The sequence below is a fragment of the Heterodontus francisci genome, chromosome 23, assembly GCF_036365525.1.
Source record: "Heterodontus francisci isolate sHetFra1 chromosome 23, sHetFra1.hap1, whole genome shotgun sequence".
In the NCBI taxonomy this organism is placed as follows: Eukaryota; Metazoa; Chordata; class Chondrichthyes; order Heterodontiformes; family Heterodontidae; genus Heterodontus; species Heterodontus francisci.
This window is the reverse complement of record NC_090393.1, coordinates 67,861,121-67,884,595: the sequence shown is the minus strand read 5'-3', so window position 1 is coordinate 67,884,595 and position 23,475 is coordinate 67,861,121. Positions and strand designations below refer to the sequence as shown.

General features: G+C 43.0%; 1 protein-coding gene across 2 annotated transcripts in view; it reads left to right on the top strand.

Moving 5' to 3' along the window:
• The window catches only part of si:dkey-91m11.5 (PH_BCR_vertebrate and RhoGAP_Bcr domain-containing protein), a 632,155-nt gene extending 610,598 nt beyond the window's left edge, over positions 1-21,557 (top strand). For both annotated transcript variants that reach the window (XM_068055461.1, XM_068055460.1), the window contains 4 exons: positions 2,946-3,080; positions 6,450-6,555; positions 15,297-15,459; positions 19,994-21,557. In XM_068055461.1, the coding sequence (XP_067911562.1) occupies positions 2,946-3,080; positions 6,450-6,555; positions 15,297-15,459; positions 19,994-20,083 (494 nt within the window). In that variant the 3' untranslated portion in view covers positions 20,084-21,557. The remainder of the gene's footprint in view (positions 1-2,945; positions 3,081-6,449; positions 6,556-15,296; positions 15,460-19,993) is intronic.
• The last annotated feature ends 1,918 nt before the right edge of the window (positions 21,558-23,475 follow it).

Below are 23,475 nucleotides of genomic sequence, written 5' to 3'. Positions count from 1 at the left end.
TTTGTACCAAATTTTAGTACTATAGCTGCTCCACTGACAGATTTGCTACAAAAAAAAGAAAACCAAGGTATTGTGGTCAGGGAAGTGCCAAGCATCTTTTGAGAAGGTGAAAGCCATTTTGATTCACTAAGCCCTTCAAGGTAGCAATTGGTGCTGTGACCAGGGGTCAGTGCAGTTCTGTTACAAGACAATGAATCAGGCTTAGAAAGGCCAGTGGGATACTTTTCCAAAAAACTAAATCAACACCAAAAAAGATGTTCAACAGTGGAAAAAGAAGTCCTAGGCTTAATACTAGCTCTTAAGCAGTTTGAAGTCTGTTTGCCACAACTACAGAGAGACACTGGTATATACTGATCATAACCTCAGCCTTTGTGGAAAAATGTAAAAATCAGAATGCCAGACCATTCTGATGCAGTTTACTATTGCAACCTTATCACTTAAAGATTAGCCACATTGCGGGGCAATATAATGTAATTACAGGTGCTTGTCTAGGATTTAACTTTGCTTTGAGTTATCTGAACACAAGATGGTACAAAGCAGAACTGTATTAGTTACAGGGAAAGAGTGAATGAGTGTGTAAATGTGTTTTTTTCATCTGTTTTTTTCACTCTATGTAATGCAACACATTTAAAATTGGGGCTTCATTCCTCCAAAGATGGAGGTGTTATGAAGATGCTTCTATATTTTTGTTAAGTACTTTTTTTGAGGACTCATATTTAAATTGAGGAGATGGATTCATTGGAAGGCTGAAGATTTCCTAAATGCTGGACTTTGCTTTGTTGCTGACAGTTCGCTGAAAGGACACTGAGCTGTTGTTTGAAAACAACCTTTGCTGGAAATCATGTGCTTTGGGCTCCATAAACAACAGAAACCTTGGTGACCTGGGAAAGATATTTACAGAGAAGACACATGTCAAGGTTTATGGAGGTCAGGAGGTTTACTTTCTGTTTGGGGAAGTTATTGTTTTCAGTTCAGTTGGGTGTGAAATGTTTTGAAGACAGTTGGTGTTTTGCCTGCCAAGGAAAAAGAAACCACCCAGCTCACCTCTTTCTCTACCTCTTTGAAGAAACCCTGCAAAGATCCAGTGTGGGAGGGCTAAAATTCCTGTTGCTGCATCTCTCTTGAGAAGCTGGAAAAATCTGCCACAGTAATTCTCAATGCCGCCTGAAAAGAACTGCTTTAGAACAGATCCCAAAGACCTGTCTCCGTATAACCAGACGCCAGACCAAAAGGAACAACTGACTTCCTTCCATATCTTTTTTTTCTTCAACAATCAGCAAGTATTCGGCCTAAACATTTTTTTTTTTCTTTTTTTGCAACAGACCTGCTCAGAGAGAATTTCTGTATTTTTTCAGTGTGTGTGTGTGGGGAATTTAAAAAGGGAACTTTCATATTTCAATCTGTGTGTTAATGCTTTGCTTCGTTACTGGATACGTGTTTGATAATAAACTGATAATTTTGTTTTCTTAAAGAAACCTGGTTGGTGTGTAACTAGGTAAATATTTTTTAAAAATATGTTATTACCTGTGGAGAAGTGGGACAAGAAAAGACTGCATTCCTCCCACCTCGGTTGTAACACTCTGCTTTTCTGTTTTACATGACTCTTCTGAAGTACTATCTGCTCCATCCTATAAAATTCTCTTGATTTGGATCACTGCCCTTTTGTTGGCTGCCCTGTCTTCAGACAGGTATTACAAGCAGGTGGAGAATTTGCACAAACATTGACCATCATGGGTTAAATTTAGTTATGACAACAGCAGTGTGAGAAATGGTCCATCTTCCTATTGCTGTTTTTGCTACTGCCTCACCACAATAACAATCCTCTCCTTGAATTTCATGGTTTATTGGATGAACTTCCACTCCTGACATAGTGTCAATCCACAGAGTTCATCCGATAATGTCCATCTACTAACCCATGACATGGTGACATGCTGTATTCTGTCAACAAAAGTAATTCGCATTGGCATTACATATTATTTTGCTTGCTAGCTAGCTAATACAGTTGTGCTGCTCTCTGTTGATGTTTGAATGCTTAGCTACTTTATAGGGAGAAATGTATTTTAAATCGGACTGTGTTTTGATGGCATTAGATTGGCTATACACTTTATATACAGATTAATTGCCCCGTGTCCGTGGCTGAGTCAATAATTTTGTCAGATGTCCACGGTGCAACATGTTAGTGCCTATCCCTGTCCTCGAGGACATTGGTCCCAATACCCCATGAATCTGAAGCCATCCCTCCTGCACCATGCCTCAAGCCATGCATTGATCCTCCCTATCTTCCTATTTTTGTTCTCGCTAGCACGTGCCACTGGCAGAAATCCAAAGATTACAACCTTCGTGGTCCTACTTTTTAACTTCCTCCCTAGCCACAACTTTTGACTCACTCCCTTCCCTCTGTAGAATGTCCTTTACCCTGTATCCAGGGAGGCAACATGCCATGCGGGACTCACGATGACAGTTACAGAAACCCTTGTCTAACCCCTTAACTATGCAATCTCCTTTAACAACCTCATTTCTACCAAAGACTTGCTGGTTGATAGGTTAATTGGCCATTATAAATTGCCCCTAGTATAGGTAGGTGGTAGGGAAATATATGGACAGGTGGGGATGCGGTAGGGATATGGAATTAGCGTAGGATTAGTATAAATGGGTGGTTGATGGTCGTCACATAATCGCTAGGCCGAAGGGCCTGTTTCAGTGCTGTATCTCTAAACTAAACTAAACTACTCTTTGCATATATCCATGTTCAGTTCATTTATCCGTATTCAGATTATTTATATCTGTTCAGTTCATGTATTCATGTTCAATTCATTTAACCATGTTTCAATTCATGCATTCATGTTCAGATTAGTTATCCATGTTCAATTCATTTATCCATGTTCAGATTATTCATCCATTTTCAGTTTATTTATACACACTTGAAAATATATTTGTTGTTGCAGATAACAAAGATGTGTCTGTGATGATGAGCGAAATGGACGTTAATGCCATCGCAGGAACCTTAAAGCTTTATTTCCGAGAGTTGCCTGAGCCCCTTTTCACAGATGAGTTGTACCCTAACTTTGCTGAGGGCATTGGTAAGTCACAAGCGATATGCTCCCCTCTTGCCTCAGGAGAATTGATTTCTTATACTATTGATATTCTTGGTTTTGCACTGGGAACTAATTTGTGATCTTTCATCCCCTCTGCCTTGCATACTCTGTACATCTCATTCTACCTGAGGAGGCAGCCACACAACCTGATCCCTGACTACAGCTTAAGCCACTTGAGAACAGAACACCACAAGCTGTACACCAGCTGCTAATGTAGCTCGCCTCCATAATCCCATCCCATCCTCTCTCACATATTTACCTCACGACATTCTGTACCCCCATCCCCACCCCGAACAAGACATGCCAAAGTTTTGAGGGATTCACTTTGTGGCCCACACTGCTCACCTGTGATACTAACGTACTGAACTGCAACACAGCTTCAGGAGACAAAAGGCTGGATGTTATGGTACCTTATGATAATAGAACCTTATAGAAGAACGCTCACTGACCTGAAACATTAACTCTGCTACTCTCTCCACAGATGTTGCCAGACCTGCTGAGTATTTCCAGCATTTCTTGTTTTTATTTCAGATTTCCAGCATCCGCAGTATTTTGTTTTTAATTCTTATAGAATAACAATTGTGTTATATGTAAACAATTTATATATAATGTAATGATTGTGCTGTATATAAAAATAGTGAGTTAAACTATATAGAATTAGCTACTGAACTACATGTAATATATAGATATATTGTGCTGTGTATCATGTAGTTTGAACAATATATAATATATTGATAATTGATAATTTATATTAAAATTATTTGCACACACTTCCTGTCAATGATTTCCTATATGTACATATACTTATGGTCATATTAATAATGGAAGTGGCCTCTGTAAACTTGTCATGCTTTTGTCACGCCCTGCTGCCATTGGAGCCTGCAACTGAGCCATGACAAGTTTACATAGGCAGTTTCTATCTTAAATATAGACATTGGGATTTATAATGGAAATTTAAAATACGGGGCACTCCGACTTTGAAAGAAGCTCTCCTCCCCCATTCAGGTCCTTTTTCAGAATTCTGTCTGATCAATTCTCAACTTTTCATTTCAAAAGCAAAAACCCCTGCTGAATCAGGAATTGATCCAATCTCCTTTGAATCTTTCAATGAAGTTAGTGCTTACTGGACAAATAAAGCCAGGACCTGAAATAGAACGCTATTCCTTCAGTTTAGTTTCAGGCTGCTGTATTACCAGGTTTAGTACTAGCCTTCAGTATCCAGCCTTTTCACTTTATTAAGAAGTTAGATCCTGTCCCTCTTCTCAATGTTTCTCTCCAGAGGGCATGGCAGCTCATGTGGCTACTCAACAACAACAACCTATATTTATATAGCACTTTTAACATAATAAAACGTCCCAAGGCACTTCACAGGAATATTATAAAACAAAGTATGACACTAAACCACAAAAGGTGATATTGGGTCAAAGATGTAGGTTTTAAGGAGTGTCTTAAAGGAGGAAAGTGAAGTGGAGAGGCAGAGGAGGGTATTCCAGAGCTTGGGGCTTAGGCAACGGAAAGCACAACCTCCAACAGTGGAATGATTAAAATCATGGATGCACTCGAGGCCAGAATTAGAGGAGCACAAATATCTCGTAGGGTTGTGAGGCTGGAGGAGATTACAGAGATAGGGAGGGCCAAGATCATGGAGGGATTTGAAAACAAGGATGAGAATTTTGAAATCAAGTGGTTGCTCGACTGGGAGCCAATGTAGGTCAGCGAGCACAGGGGTGATAGAGGAACGGGATTTGGTGCAAGTTAAGACACGGGCAGCAGAGTTTTGGATGACCTCAAGTTTACAGAGAGTAGAATGTGGGTGACTAGCCAGGAGTGCATTGGAGTAGTCAAGTCTAGACGTAACAAAGGCATGAATGAGGGTTTCAGCAGCAGATGAGCTGAGACGGGCGAAGTTGGGCAACATTACAGAGGTGGAAATAGGCGATCTTTGTGATGGCATAAACATGAGATCGGACGCTCAACTTGAGGTTAAATGTGACACCAAGGTTGCAAACAGACTGGCTTATTCTTAGAATCCTGCTAGGGAGAGGAATGGAGTCAGTAGCTAGGGAACAGAGTTTGGAGCAGGGACCGAAAACAATGGTCTCAGTCTTCCCAATATTTAATTGGAGGAACCTTTTGCTCCTGCAGTAGTGGATGTTGGATAAACCGTCTGATAATTTAGCAACAGTGGAGGACTTGAGAGAAGTGGTGGTGAGGTAGAGCTGGGTGTCATCAGCATACATGTGAAAACTAACGCTGTGCTTTCGGATGATGTCGCTAAGGGGTAGAAGAGAAATAGAAGGGGGCCAAGGATAGATCCTTGGGGACACCAGAGGTAATGGTGCAGGAGAAGGAAGAGAAGTGGTTACATATGACTTTTTGATAAGAATGGAACCAGGTGAGAGCAGTCCCACTCAGCTGGATGATATTGGAGAAGTGTTGAAGGAGGATGGTGTAGTCAACCATGTCAAAGGCTACAGACAAGTCGAAAAGGACAAGGTTGGGGGGGGGGGGCTTAGTTTACCTTTGTCACAGTTCTTTAGGATGTCATTTGTGACTCATTATAAATGGGCCCAGACTGTAAGGGCATTACATGCGAGCATAGTTCTGTCCACACTATCCAACAGGTATCCCTGGATAGTGATCTGGAGCAGCAATGCTAGCTGATCTTGCAGTTCTTAGTTCAGGGTTTCTGAGACCAGTTTTAACTCCCGCCCTCCCGCCATCTCCCAAACTGGCCTCAATTAGCTAACTAAGAATGGATGAGATCAACTTACAACCTTCTGGTCTATGTGACTCAGTACATCACAAGTTCATCTTCTTCCTTAATATTTTTTCTCAGTCAATGTCAATGTAGTTTCATTACTTGCTTTTTGTTCTTGTGCACTTCAAACACATTCCACTGAACACCATGCTTTTTGGAACTTAGATTTTCTAGAAATTGACTAAAGGTTTCTCTCACTGCCCTGCAGTACCTCACTGAAGTGAACACCAGCTAGTTGTTCAACTATTTTAGAATACTTCCTGCTTCCTCCCTCTACAAACTGGTTCATCTTGGGCCCTGTGCATTTGAGGGCCTGTCAGAAGCCAGGGCAACATTCCTCCATCCAATTTTTACCTTTCATTTTCAGAGAAAATGCCAGAATCCCAAAGCCCTTCTCTGGCATTGGAGATTAGACCTATATTCTCTCACTCCATGATACTGAGCACCAGTGCATCTGCCCACACCCATCTTGAGCTGTTTTCATGATCCTCCATTTTCTGTTGGGAAATGAATGAATTGAAGTTCATTTGGTTCATAGTATATTGTAGCGGAGGTCTGAAATGATGAAGTTCGTATTGTTGTTCATTTTTCAGCATTGTCCGATCCTGTCGCTAAAGAGAGCTGTATGCTGAATCTACTGCTTTCACTGCCAGAACCTAATCTAATCACCTTCCTGTTCCTGCTCGATCACTTGAAGAGGTGAGTCAGAGGAAATATCTCCTGTGCTTCACTAATCTTCTTTGTACACACCCCAATAGTTAGACAGTAGACATAGAATAGGGATAATAGGTATGTCCTTGAATTGGAAGGAAGTGACTAGTGGTGTCCCACAAGAATCTGTGCCGGCTCCTCAACTATTAATTATATTTGTTATTGACTTAGATAAAGCAACAGAGAGCCATATATTCAAGTTTGCTGAGGACACAAAGAGTGGTGTTATGGTAAGTAGTATAGGCAGGAGCATAAAATTACAAAGAGACATTGATAGATTAAGTGAGTGGGTGAAACTGTGGCAGCTGAATTTCACGGCAGCTAAGTATGAGATTATCCATTCTGAACCAAAAAAAGATATGAGTATTATTTAAATGGTGAAAAGCTAGATACAGTGAAGGTCCAAAGTGATTTAGTGGTCCATATACAGAGATCACTGAAATGTAGTCGTCAGGTACAAATAATAATAAAGCTAATGGAATGTTGGCCTTTATAATTAGAGGGCTAAAATAAAAAAAGGAAGTATTGTGACAGCTTTGAAAGCTCTGATTATATCACATCTGGAGGACTAGGTACAATTATGGGCATTGCATCTTGGAAAGGATATATTGGCCTTCGAAGGAGTGTAGTGAAGATTCACCAGAATGTTACCAGGGCTCCAAGGGTTAGATTATAAAGAAAGATTACATAAACTTGGCTTGAATTCCCTGGAATTATAGAATGTTAAGAGGTGATTTGATTGATGTTTTTAGGATTTTGTAAGGAATTGATAGGTTAGAGAGAGAAAAACTATCTCACTGATGGAGCAGTCTAGGACAAGGGGACATAACCTTAGACTCAGAGTTGGGCCATTCAGGAGAGAAGTTAGGTAACACTTCATTCACACAAAGGCTGTGTGGAACTTTCTCCCACAAAAAGCAGTAGATGCCAGCTCAATTAACAAGTTTTAAGCCTGAGATTGATAGCTTTTTGCTAGACAATGGTATAAAAAGATATAGAACCAAGGATGACATTAAGGTACAGATCAACCACAATCTCAGTGAATGGCAGAACAGGCTCGAGGGGTTACACCTGAATGGCTGTTCCTATGTTCCTACAGTCCTCTGGGCTCCTGCAACCCTCCAGTACTTTTACCAAATGTTGGTTATTCATGCGTGAGCCTGGGCAGTAAATATCCTGCTCCTATTTCTTATGTTCTTCCCTTCAAATAAATTAAAATGAATTAATTAATGGCGCTCACGTCGCCTCCTGATCTCCTGCTGCGATCTTCTGCCCGGTGGTTGGCACTCCCACGCCTTCGGATCCCCGTCCGGGGAAACGAGGCGTCATACTGGTGGGGGGGGAGGGAGGAGGTACATTTATCAGTACAGGGGGAAGGGGCAAATTAAAGTTATGGGTGTAGGGGATGGTGGGAAGGGTTGGAGTTGAAAGTTTGTGGAGTTAGGTGGGGTGGAGGTCAGATTGTAATGGTGAGTGTTTTGTGGGGGGGGGGAAGGGAAAATAATGAATGTAATTGTTATTGGGGAGGGGTGGGAGAGGGGCAAAAGAAATCTATTTTTATGTATGTCACCTTTAAATATTTAAATATCACAGTAGGCCTGACAGCCCTTTAAAAATGGCGTCAGTGCCTGCGTACAGGCAGCTGACGCTATTGCCGGGGATGGACAGCCCACCCCTCCATGTGACCGGGGGTGGCAGCGGCTATTGAAATGAGCTGCTGCGCAGAAGATTGCAGTGGCTGCGCGACATGTGGCCCATGGAAATCGGCAGTGGGCACATAAAATTCAGTCAACAGTGGGTCAAATAACCTCCTTCTGTTTGTGAATCTTTCTGTTTCTCACACCTCTAGTTCAGAAATAAGAATGGGAACCCTGGTTAATTCTCCTCTGGCTCAGGAGTTGTTAAAATGCCTCAATAGTGCCTCAACTACTGAGATTAAACCTGAGAGTTTTTTGTTGTCTGTATCGCCGGCCGAATTGTTATAATTCTCATACTGGATCATGTTTGTCCACAAAGCGACCAAACACCAACTGTGAATGTAGGTAAATGTATGGCATCTTCAAAAATAACCATTAAAGGGATTTCTAATTTCCTGCCTTTTTGAAGATATTCAGGGCAATTTCCATCAAAGTTTCAGTAATTACTTAGGCATGTTTTTAATGGAAAGTATGATGAAGTCTAAATCGCATTGCGAGATGCATGACTGGTCACATTATAAGCGCCACAGTCTAGGAAAGTCCAACTGAGCTCAGTCTGGTCTGTATCTCAGTAAACAACAATGATATCATCATAAGTCTATATATGGGCTCAAGTGTGTGGAAAAAATACAAATTTCATCTAATTTGATGACTGTCTCATACCTTTATCCTCCATCTCCCCTAGGATTCAGATCCATTGCTCAATAGGGAAAATCACGGCACAGTGTCCTGTGAGAAGTTTTCTTGTGATGGGGCCATGTCACCTCCAGTCCGATGTTGTGTCTGATCCTATGACTGGAATCCCTTCTCAGTTCTCTTTGTTTTAACCTGGTGATGTTGGAGTTTTGTGTTGTAAATACTGCCCATCTTGTTATTTTAGAGTCATACGGCACAGAAACAGGCCCTTCGGCCCATCGTGTCTGTGCTGGCCATCAAGCACCTAACTATTCTAGTCCCATTTTCCAGCACTTGGCCTGTAGCCTTGTATGCTATGGTGTTTCAAGTGCTCATCTAAATACTTCTTATATGTTGTGAGGGTTCCTGCCTCTACCACATCTTCAGGCAGTGTGTTCCAGATTCCAACCACCCTCTGGGTGAAAAAGATTTTTCTCAAATCCCCTCTAAACCTCTTGCCCCTTACCTTAAATCTATGCCCCCTGGTTATTGACCCCTCCGCTAAGGGAAAAAGTTTCTTCCTATCTAACCTATCAATGCCCGTCATAATTTTGTATACCTCAATCAGGTCCCCCCCTCATCCTTCTCTGCTCTAAGGAAAACAACCCTAGCCTTTTCAGTCTCTCTTCATAGCTGAAATGCTTCAGCCCAGACAACATCCTGGTGAATCTTCTCTGCACCCTCTCCAGTGCAATCACATCCTTCCTATATGTACACAGAACTGTACACAGTACTCCAGCTGTGGCCTAACCAGCATTTTATACAGCTCCATCATAACTTCCCTGCTCTTATATTCTATGCCTCGGCTTATAACGGCAAGTATCCCATATGCCTTCCTAACCACCTTATCCACCTGTGCCGCTGCTTTCAGTGATCTATGGACAAGTACACCAAGGTCCCTCTGACCCACTGTACTTCCTAGGGTCCGACCATCCATTGTATATTCCCTTGCCTTGTAGTCCTCCCAAAATGCATCACCTCACACTTCTCAGGATTAAATTCCATTTGCCACTGCTCTGCCCATCTTACCAGCCCATCTATATCGTCCTGTAATCTAAAGCTTTCCTCCTCACTATTTACGACACCACCAATTTTCGTGTCATCTGTGAAATTACTTATCATACCTCCTATATTCATGTCTAAATCATTAATGTACACTACAAACAGCAAGGGTCCCAGCACCGATCCCTGCAGTACACCACTGGTCACAGGCTTCCACTCGCAAAAACAACCCTCGACCATCACCCTCTGTTTCCTGCCACAAAGCCAATTTTGGATCCAAATTTGCCAAATTGCCCTGGATCCCATGGGCTCTTACCTTCTTAAGGTCCCACATGGGAGATTGGTTATCAATAGCCTTATTGAAGTCCATGTAGACTACATCAAGTGCTTTACCCTCATCTACACATCTAGTCACCTCCTCGAAAAATTCAATCAAGTTAGTTAGACGCGATCTCCCCCTGACAAAACCGTGCTGACTATCCCTGATTATTCCCTGCCTCTCCAAGTGGAGATCAATCCTGTCCCTCAGAATTTTTTCCAATAGTTTCCCAACCACTGATGTTAGACTCACCGGCCTGTAATTACCTGGTCTATCCTTGCTACCCTTCTTGAATAATGGTACCACATTCACTATCCTCCTGTCCTCTGGCACCTCTCCTGTGGCCAGAGAGGATTTGAACATTTGTGTCAGAGCCCCTGCTATCTCCTCCCTTGCCTCACACAACAACCTGGGATACATATCATCTGTGCCTGGGGATTTATTCACTTTTAAGCCTGCTAAAGCATCTAATACTTCCTCCCTTTCAATGTTAATATGTTCAAGTATATCGCAGTTCAAGTATATCCCCCTCCCTGATCTCTACACCTACATCGTCATTCTCCACAGTGAAAACAGATGAAAAGTAATCATTTAAAACCTCACCTATGTCCTCTAGCTCCACACACAGATTGCCACCAGGCTCCCTCATGGGCCCTACCCTTTCCCTGATTATCCTCTTTCCCTTAATATACTTATAAAACGCCTTAGGATTTTCCTTTATATTGACCGCCAATGTTTTTTTATGTCCCCTCTTGGCTCTCCTAATTACTTTTTTACGTACCCCCCTACACTTTCTATGCTCCTCTAATGCCTCCGCTGTTTTCAGCGTTCCGAATCTGCCATAAGCCTTTTTTTTTTCTGATCCAATACTCTTTCTCCCTTGACATCCAGGGTTCCCTGGACTTGTTGTTCCTACCCTTCACCTTAAAGGGTACATGTTGGCTCTGCACTCTCACTATTTCCTCTTTGAATGCCTCCCACTGGCCTGATGTAGACTTTCCTACAAGTAGCTGCTCCCAGTCCACTTTGGCCAGATGCTGTTTTATCATATTGAAATCAGCCTTCCCCCAATTCAGTACCTTTATTTCTGGCCCGTCTTTGTCCTTTTCCATAATTACCTTAAATCTTAGAGTTATTGTCATTATCCCCGAAATGCTCTCCCACTTATACTTCTACCACTTGTCCAGCTTCATTCCATAGGATTAGGTCCAGTACTACCCCTTCTCTTGTAGGACTCTCTACGTACTGGCTCAAAAAGCTCTCCTGTACGCATTTTAAGAATTCCTCCCCCTTTAAGCCTTTTGCACTAAGACTATCCCAGCTGATATTAGGTAAGTTGAAATCCCCTACTATTATTACCCTATTATTTTTACACTCTCTGAGTATTGCTGACATATCTGTTCCTCTATCTCTCCCTGACTGTTCGGAGGCCTGTAGTACACGCCCAGCCAAGTGATTGCCCCCCTTTTATTCTTAAGTTCTACCCATATGGCCTCATTTGATGAACCTCCTAAGATATCATCCCTCCTTACTGCAATAATTGACTCCTTGATCAACAACTCCTCTTTTATCCCCTCCCCTATCACGCCTGAAGGTTCTATACCCTGGAATATTGAGTTGCCAGTCCTGCCCCTCCCTCAGCCATGTCTCTGTGATCGCAGTAATATCATAATCCCATATGCTAATCATCGCCCTCAATTCATCTGCCTTATTAGTAAGATTCCTGGCATTAAGGTATATGCAATCCAGCCTTGCATTTTTCACTGCTGCCTTAACAGGTCTAAATTTGCTCTGCCTTCCAAACTGACTCAGTTTCTCTTCTATATTTGACTGTGCCTCACCCCCTGCTGTACCTCCACTCTGTATCCCATCCCCCTGCCAAATTAGTTTAAACCCCCCCCCCCCGCCCCAACAGCACTCACAAACCTCCCAGCAAGGATGTTGGTCCCGTTCCGGTTCAGGTGCAACCCGTCCAACCTGTACAGGTCTCACCTTTGCCAGAAACAGACCCAGTGAAACAGGAACCTAAAGCCCTCCCTCCTGCACCATCTCCTCAGCCACGCATTCATCAGCATTTTTATCAGTGCATTTTTTGCACTGTCGGCTGGCGGGATGCATTCTTTTCCTTTTATTGCTCCCAGTTCTCTTTTCTCCAGAAGGTCCTGATTCTTCCCAGTGTAGGACAAGTCATTAGTTCCTCATCCAATTGCTCATTCTTTACATGTCATTCTAGACAGTGATGACTGATGTACTGTTCCAGCTTGGAAGGAATCACAGACTAGCCTGACCCTGTATTCATGACATTTCCCAGAAGGGGTGATCTGATGTTGATCAGGAACAGGGCACCTGGCTGATAGTTTTCTTTTTCCCTTTCCCTCCAATACAGGGGTGCTGAGGATAATAGTTGTGCATCCACGGCTGCCCCTCTGAGATTAACTAACATAGCACAGTTTAATGCCCCACCAGGTTGTCTTATTTTATCTCCTAAGCTATGGGGGAGTAGTTCTTTTGACTTAATTACAATTGTTTGTAAAACATTCAATCATTCATTTGCTGACATATCCAATAACAGCAGAAAGTGGTTTGATTTATGATATTGGCTCAACACTGGTGCCAGTTGCAATTTGTTTTGATGCTCAATGTCTGTGCCATCTTCACTTTGTCAACTCCCCTGGCAATATATGTGCATAAAATTGCTTTTATATTGGCTTTAGTGGTTGTTAGTGCTTGGATTCACTAAAGCCAAGACTGGAAGGCCATTGAGAGCTGGTGGCACTAGCATCCCACTAAACCCAATATAACTTCATGTCCAATTTACATCAGTCAGCTGAGGTACTTAACTCTTTGAGTACCCAATTTTTTAAGAAAGGTTGTAGATTTTCTGTAATCTGCTAAACAAATTCCTGTAAATTTCCAGTCATGGGCTGAAGCAGAATTGAGGAAAAATGGAATCTCAAACTGGTATTCTCCATGTGGCCTTGAAAAAGGTGGATTTTGTTAAATGTTATGCGACAATGTCACTTCAGTTAATGTGGGATTTTTGCCTATGCATGCTTCCTTAAAAATAAAACTTGATTTACATCACATTCTCAAGATGCCCCAAAGTGCTTTACTTTTTGATCTGGAACCGCTGTTGTAATGTAGTGAAATGTAGATGCTAAATTTGCACAGAACAAGGTCCCATAAACAGCAACTGAATGAATGACCCATTTTTTTGGGTGATGTTGGTTATGGCTAGGGTGCTAAGGAATGGATATTTTTACTTATACATTTATAAATTATTCCACAAGATAATAGGGTTCAATAACATTTATTGGCTTTCATAAGAAACAAGTGTACAAAGATAACCATTATTACTAATAATTACACATATACTCAGGATCCAACTTATATTACAAGGTACTGGAGAATCGACTGGGTCACAGATTTCAAGCCTAAGGGGATTAGCTAGCCAGGCCATGGCGAGTTCTGAAGTATCTGTTCTAACATTCCTCATTATAACTTTCTTTTACTCTGGCCAAATGCAGATCCGCATATTTGAAAGTATTACTTCATTCAATTAGTTGAGCGTTACTTTGAACAAAATTAATGTCCCAAGCCTGACACCTACTCCCTAATTTTCCAGATTTATGGCAGGTACCTTCTCAAGGCTGGTGCCAACAGAGACAGTTTTATGGCCTCCTTATCAGCTAAAACACTGTCTGAATTTAACCATTTCAAAACAAGGACACTAGCAGAACTTCCTGCTTTTTTAATAGTGCCATGGAATCTTTTATGTCCACCTGAACAGGCAGACAGGCTCTCCACTTAGAGCAACATCTAAAACATGACTCATCAAACAGACTCCCTCATTAATGCACTGAAGTGCCAGCCTTAGATAAGGGCTCAAGTCCTGGGGTTGGGATTGAACCCATAACCTTTGGATTCAGAGGCAAGAGTGTTTCCACTGAGCCAAGCTGATAAAAGGGAAAGTGTCACTCTTAAATTGAGGAATTTTGCCCTCAATACACTTGTAATTGTTGTAAACATCCTATTTTTATGTGAATGCTTTCCTCTGAACACTTCGCAGGAAATTTTATGCTCTCCCCCATGGTGACTTTGACTGTAGGGAGATCATTTAATTGGGTGGGATGGTGGGTGACCCTGCTTTTTCCCCACCTCCACCCCAATTACGCCCATAGTGGGAAGGCCCGTGGAGGACCTTGCAGGTATTAGCCCAGCTGCGGGTGGACCTGTTACCACACAAGGAGCACGCCAAACAAACCCGTATGAGTTGCTTGCTGGCTTCAAAGGTGGGGGGTGGGTCCTCATTAAAAGGCACTTAGTGCCTGACCAAGGGACCCGGCATCAGGAAGGTGGGTTGAGGGGGTGCTGCTGAGAGCCAGCCCCCACTCCCTTGCTGCCTACCCTCCTACAACCCCCTCCCCATGACCCCCACCCTGCAAAACCCCTCCCACCCTGATTCACCTGCAGCCTGGGTCCCTCGCCTCCAGTGGATCCATTACCATTAGTGGCAGCAGCCACCGCCTCTGCAGTTCCATTGCTCAGTAAAAGAGCTGCAGGCCTCTGGCCGGCAGCTCTCAGCAGGCAGGACATCCGTCACTGGGGTGTCCTTAATCCCAAGGAAGGCCCACCACTGTCCACCTAATTGGCATGTAATGCAGCGGTCCCTCCCCAGAGGAGGCAACAGACGACTCTCGCCTGTGCTTCAGCCAATGGCCAAGACCCCCTCGCCCATATAAAATCCCCCACTTTAAGTGCCAATTATTGTGACGAAAGTGAACTAACTTCGAAAGACTCTCGCAGAGGGTGCGTTAGGAATTTCAACTCCAAATTTTAATTCCTCTTTCTATCACAGTCAAACAATAATCCGTCCCAGCTTGTTTCTGTGATGTAATTGCTAGATCTTGAAAGTGATTGCCTGAAAGAATCTTCTCCTTTAAAGAGTGACAAATAACACAGTATAAATGTTTCTTCCCGTCAGTCTGGACATTGATAAATTTAACCCTAATCTATTCCAATTTTTACTTCAACAGGGTGACAGAGAAAGAGCAGATCAACAAGATGTCATTGCATAACCTGGCCACTGTCTTTGGACCCACCCTGCTGAGGCCGTCAGAAAAAGACAGTAAAATACCCATGAACCCCACACAGGCAATCACGATGGCAGATAGCTGGTCATTGGAGGTGATGTCACAGGTAATTGCATGTTCAAACTTCATTTTTTTTGCTGTTGAAAAATTGAACACTCTTCAAATGTAAAGCTACCTTCTCCATATGATTCAGTGCTACCAATATTTTGACTTTAAGTATGAAGAAATAGTCATTACAAATCTTCACTCTACAAGTCGTGTTATGAAAGTAGAGTAGTAATTATCAATAAGAGAACCACCTGGACACGGAGTTTCCAACAAAGGCATAATGGACAAAATGCACCCAGAATGCGCTGGACACTGCATCGATTTTGCTGAGGTGAAATTACCTTCTACTTTATATGCAAAGCCATTAGCATAAGCCGAATGTAAAATCGCTCATGAGTCAGTGCAATCGAGCAGTGTAATCGATGGTCATGTAGTTGTGACTGGAACAGGGCATTCTCCAGCATCATAAAGAGATGTGGGATTGCCAAGAATGAGTCATTCTTCAGCTGACTGATTTAATATCCTTGCTGTTATTTTTTTAACGAGCTTCAACTGACTGCACTGATCTATCCTTGGTACGTAAGACCTGTGATCACCAGTCAATTGAAGCCCCACAGTTGAGTCCCACTCTGCTGTGATTGACTGAATTTAGACGAATCCAAAACAAATTGCAGCATCAGCAGGAGAAATGGACCTGGGTCAGGCTTCAATTGACTGGTGATCACTGCAGGTACAGGTGATTAACGCTGGATTCATGTAACCATGGGTGCCTGTGCGCCCGAGAATCTGTATGCAATTGGATGAACATCCTCAAACGGGTGCAATCGGCAGAAATTTGCCATGCCGGCCTGGGGGTGTGACTTTGGGGAAGGCTAACAAGGCAAGGGAATACAAAAAGGGAAAGACTTGCATTTATATAGCGCCTTTCAGTGGGCTACTTTACCATTGGGACAACTCAGGCAAGCCTGATTGCTTTTCCCCTTCCCTAGTCTAGAGGTGATGTGAATAATTGGAGCAAGCTTATTGCCACCTCAGCTGAGATTAGCTTATTTAGCACAGGTCAAGGGGAAGCTGTGAGATAAGAACATAAGAACTAGGAGTAGGCAGTTCAGCCCCTCAAACCTGCTCCGCCATTCAATACGATCAGGGTTGATCTCTTCTCAGCCTCAACTCCACTTTCTTGCCCGTTCTCCATAACCCTTCAACCCATTGCTAATTAAAAATCTGTCTATCTCCTCCTCTCTACGTCTTCTTTGTCAATCCCCTTAATCATCTTGTATACCTCAATTAGATCTCCTCTCACTCTTCTAAACTCAGAGAGTAAAGGCCTAAACTGTTCAATCTCTCTTCATAAGACAAACCCCTCACCTCTAGAATCAATCTAGTGAACCTCCTCTGAACTGCCTTCAATGCAACTACATCCCTCCTCAAGTAAGGGGACCAAAACTGTACACAATACTCCAGGTGCAGTCCCACTACTGCCTTGTACATTTGCAGCAAGACTTCCCTACTTTTATACTCTATTCCTTTAGTAATAAATGCCAAAATTCTATTTGCTGCACCTGCATACTAGTTTTCTGCGATTCACGCATGAGGGCACCCAGATCCCTCTGCACCGAAGCACTCTGAAGTTTCTCTCCATTTTGATAATTTGCCTTTCTATTCCGACCAAAATGAATAACCTCACACCTATCCACGTTAAACTCCATCTGCCAAATTTTGGCCCATTCACCTAACCTATATCCATTTGTAAATTTCTTATTTCTTTATTGCAACTTACTATCCCACCTATTTTAGTGTCATCTGCAAATTTGGCTATAGACCTTCTATCCTGCATCTAAGTCATTTATATGGATTGTAAATAGTTGGGGCCTGAGGACCGAACCCTGTGGCACTCCATTAGTTACACATTGCCAACCAGAAAAGGACCCATTTATCCCGACTCTCTCTTTTCTGTTGGTTAGCCAATCCTCTATCCAAGCTAATAAATTGCCCCTAACCCCATGTGATCTTACCTTGTGTATTAACCTTTTGTGCGGCACCTTATCAAATGCCTTCTGGAAGTCGAGATATATGGCATCTACAGGATCCCCATTATCCACTTTGCTTGTTACAGCTTCGAAGAACTCTAGCAAATTAGTCAAACACGATTTACTCTTCATAAAACCATGCTGACTCTGATGGATTGCGTTTTGACTTTCTAAATGTCCTGTCATTACTTCCTTAATAATGGATTCTAACAATTTCCCTACGACAGATGTTAAAATAACTGGTCTATAGTTTCCTACTTTCTGCCTCCCTCCCTTTTTGAATGAAGGCATTATATTAGCTTTTTTCCAATCCACTGGAACCCTTCCCGCATCCAGGGAATTTTGGAATATTATAACCAATGGATCCACTATCTCCGCTGCCACTTCCTTTAAGATCCTAGGATGTAGGCCATCTGGCCCTGGGGACGTGTCTGCCTTCAATCCCAATAGTTTGCTCAGTACTTTTTCCCTAGTGATGATGATTTGTTCTAAGTTTCTCCCTTTCTAAAACCTCTGCATTACCTGTTACTATTGGGATGGTACTAGTGTCCTCCACCGGACGTATCAAAGTGCTTTACTGCCAATAAATTAAGTCAATAAATGGTAGGATCCTGAGAACTGTAGAAGAACAGAGGCACCTTGGAGTACATGTCCACAGATCCCTGAAGGTTGCTGAACAAGTAGATAAGGTGGTCAGTACAGCATATGGGATACTTGCCTTTCTTAGCCAAGGCATAGAATGTAAGAGCTGAGACGTTATACTGGACCTGCATAAAACATTGATTAGGTCACAGATAGAGTACTACATGCTCTGGTCACCACACTATAGGAAAGATGGAACTGCACTAAAGAGGGTACAGAGGAAATTTACAAGGATGTTGCCTAGACTGGAGAATTTTAGTTATGAGGAAAGATTGGATAGGCTAGGGTTATTTTCTTCGGAACAGAGGAGACTGAGGGGAGACCTAATTGAAATATATAAAATTATAAGGGTTCTAGATAGAGTGGGCAGCAAGGCTCTATTCCCCTTGGTTGAGAGGTCCATAATCGGGGCCATAGATTTAGGGTAAGTGTGGGAAGTTTAGAGGGAACTCGAGGGGATTTTTTTTCACCCAGAGGGGGGTGGGGAAATAGAACTCACTGCCTAAAAGGGAGGTAGAGGCAGAAACCCATAACATTTAAAAAGTATTTGGATATGAGCGCCGTAAACTACAAGGATACAGATCAAGAGCTGGAAAGTGGGATTAGACTGGATAGCTACTTGTGGGCCTGGGTGGACAAGATGGGCCAAATGGCCGCCTCCTGTGCTGTAAATTTCTAAGATTCTAGTTCAGTGGGTGGGGGCTGCTTCAGATGAATGGACTTTTGAACCAGCACAAAAGATCGCAGTTACTCCAGTGTAAAATGGTTCTGGGCATTTAAAATTCTGCAATATTTAGCACTTTCGTTGAATTCTGCCCAGATTACGCTGATATCTGGGTGGACATCATGCAGAAACTCCACACCTTGATGTTGCATTAAGCCCCTAGAAGACTTAGGTCACAGCTTCTACTTGGCCTGTGCTAATTAAGCTAATCTCAGCTGAGGGGGCAATAAGCCTAATTGTAGCAACAATTAGTCACATCACCTCTGGACTAGAGAGGGAAAAAGCAGACAGGCTTGCCTGAGTTGTCCCAATGGTAGAGTAGCTCACTGACACATTGTTGAGGCTCAAACATGAACAATGGCCATTTGGGTGATCCACGGAAAGACTGTCAGCTCCTACATAACCAAGTCCCAAGGAGACAGAAGAGTGAGGAGAATAATTTGAGGGAATCACTGTGCTGGATACTGCAGGAGTCCGACTTACTGTATGCTTTTCTTTCCTGTTGGAAACTTCCACTCAGTGCTTCCCTTTGACAGCGTGGGCAGTAATAGAAGGTCATTGTGTTTGGAATTCTGTGAATAAACATTCCTTCTACCACCCTACCAACATGATTTGTCATCACACCACTCTTTAGTTAAGGATTTTTTAATCTATTCCTCCCTCCCCTAATCCAATCCTGGAACTGCTGATGCTGACATACAGTTCTACATCCTCCTTGGTAACTTGTCCATAGGAACATAGTTCATTGGGACAGAAGTAGGCCATTCAGCCCCTCAAACCTGTTCGCCATTCAATAAATTGTGGCTCATCATTCTTTATTCTTGAGACTGAATGGTGAATATTAGAAAGCTGTTTGAAGGAAGTAGGGGATGTGATGCCAAACCTAATCCTTGCCCGCCAAAGTCCACACACATGGTTAGCCATCAGGAGTAGGAATCCTGGCAACTTTATCTGTGTCTTAGCAACCCTGAATGGCCCCTCCTGTGCTGTGACATTCTACAGTTCTAGCTGCAATAAGATTATTGACATACCGTGCTTGTGATAATCAGATATAATTGTATAATAAGTTTAACCAGAATGATTGGAACCCCTGGAGTTGCTGACATCACGTGAGGTTTTTGGCCATTTATGATATAGATCTAACGGACTGTTTACTCTGAGATGATTTTGTAAAAAAATTTTGTTATTCTTTCCAGGTGCAGGTTCTGCTTTATTTCCTGCAGCTGGAGACCATTCCTACCCCAGACAGCAAACGCCAGAGCATCCTGTTCTCGACAGAGGTGTAGGAGATAGTCAACCAAGTACTAAGTACAGCAGCAAGCAGCCATCAACAGTACAATAAAGTGCCCACCTCTGTCTCTGCTTCATTCATCATGGGACATCATATTGTTAGCTGCCATTGCTGGTTTAATCAACTGTCTCTGACAAAGCTTGCTGCGTGTTTTAGAGCAAACCTGAATAGAGTACAGTTCAATTTATGTATGGACCCGTATTGAGCTGTCCAATTCAAATACACCAGAGGGTGGTGTATAACAGTGATAATCTAACCACCTCTAATGTTACAACTGAATATAAACACCTTAATGATATACTCAAGTATGAAGAAGAGGGAAAATTCTGAGTTTTTTTAATACATTTTAGCAGCGTCTCGGCGAATAGGAACGCAATTATTGTTTCCTATTGGATTTTGTTGTCTGTAATTAGCAATTATGGATGGGAATGTAAATGGGAATTAGATGTATACAAGTCCCAAGCAGACCATGACAATGGAAAAGCTTCTGAGAAAAATGTTTTGTGCGAGTTGTACCAGTGTATCCTTTGCTGAAATCAATTGACTCAAGGTTTCATATATATATTATATATATAACATATATATAATATATGTTAAAGCTTGATTTAAGTTATAGGTTTTGATCATTTCTTTTAACACAAATGCACTTGACAGACACTTATGCAGCTCAGTATGTTTTATAAGTTTCCTTATCTGCAGAAGGCTATGTACAGGTCTAAATGCATAGCAATACATGACTGCACCGATGGCTGTGCTTCTGTTTGTACAGGAGACGATTGTTATAATGCAACTTCCCAAGGAGTCACTTTCCAACAGCACCAATTTCTTGCCATATCGATACATTCCAGCCCTTTATAGCAATGGACTTTAACATGCAGGCATGTTGAATTTAAAGTTTATGTAATAAGATTCCCTGTATTAATTTCTGTTCTGTTTTTTCCCAGAAGCTGGTTATTTTGGGCTGGGATTAGAACATTATCTTTGTCAAAGTTTCTAATGAGTGAAGTTGACTGAATTGGAACTGCTGGCTTTGATACTTTCCTAGCAAATAAGCAATCTGTAAAGACAAAAATAAGTGAGATGAATCTCAACCCTTTCAGTTACCACTGTTCAATCTAAGGTATCTGATCATGGCTAAAGTGTACTGTGCTGCTGCTGAAAATGGGGTACTTCCGATGATAAACTCCCTTTAGTAACTGTTAAGCTATGTCCTTAAGAGCGTTGTTATTTCTTTATTCATTCATGGGATGTGGGTGTCACTGGCTAGGCCAGCATTTATTTGTTATTAGTTGATTAATGTGGCCTCAAAGCTCTGCTTCACATTCCAGATTTAAAGGTGTTCTGTCAACATGCTGTAAAGACATTTTTTTTTAATTTGTTCAGTTCCTAAGTACTAAGGGCTGTACACATGGCACCACAAACGCTTGCAATTTGGCTTTTAGTTTTTAATAAAGCTTTACATTAATGAATCATTTGTTTCTATCTCTGCACCTCTGATGACAGCAACTCTCACTGCAGTTCAGTTTCACAGGCAGTGACTGTCACTGGAGTACAGTTACCCAGGGGGCTGACTCTCACTGGAGTGCAGCGTCACAGGGGCTGACTCTCACTGGAGTGCAGCGTCACAGGGGCTGACTCTCACTGGAGTGCAGCGTCACAGGGGCTGACTCTCACTGGAGTGCAGCGTCACAGGGGCTGACTCTCACTGGAGTGCAGCGTCACAGGGGCTGACTCTCACTGGAGTGCAGCGTCACAGGGGCTGACTCTCACTGGAGTGCAGCGTCACAGGGGCTGACTCTCACTGGAGTGCAGCGTCACAGGGGCTGACTCTCACTGGAGTGCAGCGTCACAGGGGCTGACTCTCACTGGAGTGCAGCGTCACAGGGGCTGACTCTCACTGGAGTGCAGCGTCACAGGGGCTGACTCTCACTGGAGTGCAGCGTCACAGGGGCTGACTCTCACTGGAGTGCAGCGTCACAGGGGCTGACTCTCACTGGAGTGCAGCGTCACAGGGGCTGACTCTCACTGGAGTGCAGCGTAACAGGGGCTGACTCTCACTGGAGTGCAGCGTCACAGGGGCTGACTCTCACTGGAGTGCAGCGTCACAGGGGCTGACTCTCACTGGAGTGCAGCGTCACAGGGGCTGACTCTCACTGGAGTGCAGCGTCACAGGGGCTGACTCTCACTGGAGTGCAGCGTCACAGGGGCTGACTCTCACTGGAGTGCAGCGTCAGGGGCTGGCTCTCATTGGAGTGCAGCGCCACAGGGGCTGGCTCTCACTGGAGTGCAGCGCCACAGGGGCTGGCTCTCACTGGAGTGCAGCGTCACAGGGGCTGACTCTCACTGGAGTGCAGCGTCACAGGGGCTGACTCTCACTGGAGTGCAGCGCCACAGGGGCTGACTCTCACTGGAGTGCAGCTCTACAGGCACTGAATATCCCTGGAGTTTGATCAATGGATGCTAACCCTCACTGGGATACAGTGCCATAGGCAGCAGCTTCCTGTTCCTCGTCCCTGTAACAGTTGTTAATATGTGAGGCTAGATGTGGAATACTGATAGTATCTCAATTTCAGGGCATCTATATTTCTTTCAGTGGGAATTATTGAATAATGATCAGGATATGGGACCCTGGCTGATTTTTACCCTATTTAGGCCTGAAGTACTATGTTCAATTGTAGTATCTCAGCTGCGATCAGTCGACGTTTCCTCTGTTTGGCTCAATCCCTCAGATTGGGATCTAACGTATGCTATCAGTGATTACATCTTCCTCAGTATGGGTTCATGCTGACAGTGCCAGACTGGAATCATGAGGCAGCTGATGCTGGTTACGGAGACTCATTGAGTCGCAAACAACTTAGCTTCAATCTGGTGCTCATTACAGATGTTTTAACAATCGGTTTGAACAGATTTCTTTTTCAGGACCAGTTTTAAGATGAAACTAGTGATTCTTGCAAGAGCCTGTTTACAAACTTTGGTGACTTTATTTTTTGTCAGTCTAAATTAAGTAAGGAATTAACAAAAGTTAAAGCAGTCTGAACATCTCTGTGCATCAGCAGAGATACAGAGTGCTGATTTCAGGCGTATTTTCCCTTGCAAATGACAGATGCTAACAGATGTTTTACATCTGTAGCAACACTCAAGAAATGCTGCCACTCCTCCTCATCTCTGTTGTGCTGTTCTGTGAATAGGGGCGGGCGGGGGGAAGGGTTGTTTCCCTTCACAAAAGTCATTCCAGTCATCAAGAAGCAAAATGGACCAATTCATCTCACATCTGCTCAAATCCCAGAAAAAAAAGTTGTAGAAAATAAATGGATGCTGGATGTGAAAGGATTCCAGCAAGGAAATAACACTGAGGGTTACCAAAAACATTTCAAGTGGTAGAGGTGG